This window comes from Zingiber officinale, chromosome 5A (assembly GCF_018446385.1).
Source record: "Zingiber officinale cultivar Zhangliang chromosome 5A, Zo_v1.1, whole genome shotgun sequence".
Taxonomy (NCBI): domain Eukaryota; kingdom Viridiplantae; phylum Streptophyta; class Magnoliopsida; order Zingiberales; family Zingiberaceae; genus Zingiber; species Zingiber officinale.
In genome coordinates this window covers 16910610-16913913 of record NC_055994.1, presented here as the reverse complement: position 1 = coordinate 16913913, position 3304 = coordinate 16910610, and the positions used below count along the sequence as shown (strand labels likewise).

General features: G+C 44.0%; 1 protein-coding gene across 1 annotated transcript; it reads right to left on the bottom strand.

Moving 5' to 3' along the window:
* Positions 1-1399: 1399 nt before the first annotated feature.
* On the bottom strand, positions 1400-2920 carry LOC121979442 (3,9-dihydroxypterocarpan 6A-monooxygenase-like). The gene has a single exon (XM_042531433.1). The coding sequence runs from the start codon at positions 2918-2920 to the stop codon at positions 1400-1402; it is 1521 nt and encodes a 506-aa protein (XP_042387367.1).
* Between the last annotated feature and the right edge of the window lie 384 nt (positions 2921-3304).

Below are 3304 nucleotides of genomic sequence, written 5' to 3'. Positions count from 1 at the left end.
TTGTGTTTTTATTTTTGCAGGCTATTCAACCCCCTCTAGCTGACCACCACGATCCAACAAATGGTATCAGAGCCAGGGTGCTTCAGGAGGACTAACCGCCGAATGAAGCACCGAATTAATGGTCGGAGCTAACATCTATCCACCAACGTTCGAGGGGGAGTTCACGTTTTGGAAGCGACAGATGGAGATTATTTTAAAACTGATTTTAATTTGTTATTAATAATGACGTATGGTTTTGATATGCCCAAAAGCAAAGAAGGAGAAGAACTTGAGGAGTATCTATGGACTGACGAGCAGCGCGACGAATTCATGACAAACGGTAAGGCTGAGTCTTGCCTTCTGAGCGTACTACCTGCCAAGGATCTCGACGGAGCCGGAAAATACAGAAGCGCAAAAGAACTTTGGGAAAAGTTCTTGAAACTCTATGAAGAAACATTTGAAGCCGACTCCTCGATGGACACCGAGCCGTCGTCAGAAGATTCTGAGATGGAGGAAATTGCCGGAACATCTCTCACTGTCAAGCATCTACCAGAAGACGCAATCAACTCTTCCTCAATGAGCATCGAGAGCATTAACGAAAAGGGAGCAACGTCGGAAGAAAACAACTCAACAGTGGGAGAATCAACGGGCGACAAGGTAAGTCAGGTATGAGCTCCACCTCTTGATCAATTGATTAAATCAATCAAAACATTGTCGATAGATCTTTGTGAAGTAGAAGTTATATTATCGAAAAAAAATTTCGAATTAGAAATTAAATTATTGAAAGACTTTTGTGAATTAGAAATTCAAAATAAAACAAAGAATAATGAAAAGGAAGAGGTGAAACCTTTTTCGTGAGTGTCAGCAAAGTGGGTGGTTGGTTAGAGCTTTGCTTGCAATAACGTGGATGGTCGGCGACACAAGAAGGCAACAAGAAAGGTTGACTATAGCAATCCTTGCTACAAAAAGGTGAAAAAGAAACAAAGAGTTGCATGTGAAAATTACGATGTTGAGAAGAAATCTGGTGCGACGAGGAAGAAACAAAGGATCATGGTTATGATGCACGTAGAAATTAATAGGTAGCGGAAAGAAATAATATAAATCTTTTTGATAATCTTATTACTAAAATCAATTGATTTATTTATAAAAATTACCTAAAATAATAAAAAAAAAATTAAATAAAACATACCATCATAATAATTATAAATATGATAATATAATAGACTTGAAAATATTAATTTTCCTATATGCCAAATATAACCAAATATAATAAATTTTAATTATTCGAAATCAATTAAAAATTATTTTCATTATTTTCATTATAGTTCTTACATTGATAGCAAAAGCAATGTTGAGCTGCATGCAATATGCAATTCGCAAGTTGTAATATTAATTCCAACAAAATGCAGAGGCGTCCTAGCTAGTCCAGCAGCATCGGGTTCAGCCGCGGGACCGGCACGCACACCAAGTGTTTGTTCCTAACAAGCGTCACGCTCAATCCTTCAGCCATGTCCACCTTCCCCCCATCCTCCGACTCCCAATCGAAGCACTGTAGCATCGCCGCCAGCGCACACGGTACGAAATGCAGCGCCAGAGACGCCCCCGGACAAAGTCTGCGTCCGCTTCCGAAGGGAATCAGCTCGAAGTGCTGCCCCCTGACGTCCAATTTCTGTCCGGGCTCCTCCAGGAACCTCTCTGGCCGGAACTCAAATGGCTCCGGCCATTGCTCCGGGTCCCTTCCATTGGCCCAGACGTTGACGAAGACCGTCGTGTTTGCCGGAATATCGTATCCTTTGATCTTGGTGTCCCTAGTGGACCGCCGAGGGATCATAGGGCCAGAGGGATGCAACCGCATTGTTTCCTTGATGATGGCCTGCATGTACGGGAGGTTGGCCACGTCGGACTCCTGCACCAGTCTTTTCTTGCCGACCACCGCTTCGATCTCATCTTGTGCCTTGCGCAGGATGTCCGGGTGGTTGATGAGTTCCGCCAGTCCCCACTCCAAGGTGAGGGCCGAAGTGTCGGTGCCGGCGACGAAGATATCCATCACGAAGGCTTTTATATGTTCCCTACTCAATCTCACTTCTGCACTGGAATCATCTGCGATGTCAATCAATATATCCAGCAAATCCTTGATTCCACCGCTCTTTTTTTTCCTCGCCTCCTCTTTTTCCTTCATGATCCTCTCCATCATCGCATCGTACCTTTGGCGGACGTCCTTCGACCTCTTATCGAACCCCTGCAAGTCCCAATTCTTGCATATTCCAATAAAATCTGCCATATTGAACTTACCCACCAACTCCGCCACTCCCTCCACGATCTTCCTCATCTCCATCGCCTCCCCGTCCGACCCGCAGCATCGGTGGCCCGTGGTCATCCGGGATATCACATTGTTGGTGAGATTTAACACTTCGCTGCCCATGTTGATGCTGGTTCTTCCAACCTTGCATCTGTCGTACAAGGACCGAACGAGCGAGACCACCTCTTCAGTCCGGATGGGGAGGAGCTGGTCGATCGTCCGTCCTCCCAGGAGCTCCGACATGCACAGTTTCTTCAAGAACCTCCAGTGAGGACCGTAGGGCGCGAAGACGAAGCCGGAGCAGTCGTAGGCGATGTAACTGGAGACCCTAAACTGAGGGCGGTCCGACCAAGCCGTCTCCTGCGTTCTCATAATCTCTTTGATCATGGAAGAGGAGGAGACCACGATGCAGGGGACAGAACCGAGGCGGAGGCCGATCAGGCCACCGTAGCGCTTAGAGAGCTTATGGAACGATTGGTGGGGGATCGGTCTGAGGTGATGGAGGTGGCCAATTATCGGAAGGGCGATTGGACCCGGCGGGAGGCGGAGAGCTGGCCGCCGGCGCCGCCATGTGAGGATTAAGATTGAAAATACGATCACGAGGATGGGGATGGCGAGTGACTGGAGGTCTGCTGCCGCCATTTCCTTGGATGATATGCTCTGCGACAAAAGCAGGGGCGTGCTAAATGTGTATATATACAATTAATTAATATTGTAATATCTTATCCGGAAAAACCAAAAACAAAAACAAAATCATTAATTATTAGTACAATTAGCCAAAATAGGAAATGATAAATGAATATTTTTTTATAATTAATTTTTTAAGCTAATAAATTACATATCTTTAATTAAAAATATAGAATTTATTAAAATCTGTGGACAAATGTAAATATATTATAATTCTTTTATTATATAGTCTCTTCAATTGTATACAAATTCTGCTTAAAAAAAACCGGAAATATGTTCATAGTATAATATACATAATGTTTTTGGACAACTAAGTTTTTAATAAATACTTGCCTGTTC

Excerpts from the sequence above, each read along its gene's own strand:
- LOC121979442 (XM_042531433.1), bottom strand. The coding sequence starts at position 2,920 with ATGGCGGCAGCAGACCTCCAGTCACTCGCCATCCCCATCCTCGTGATC.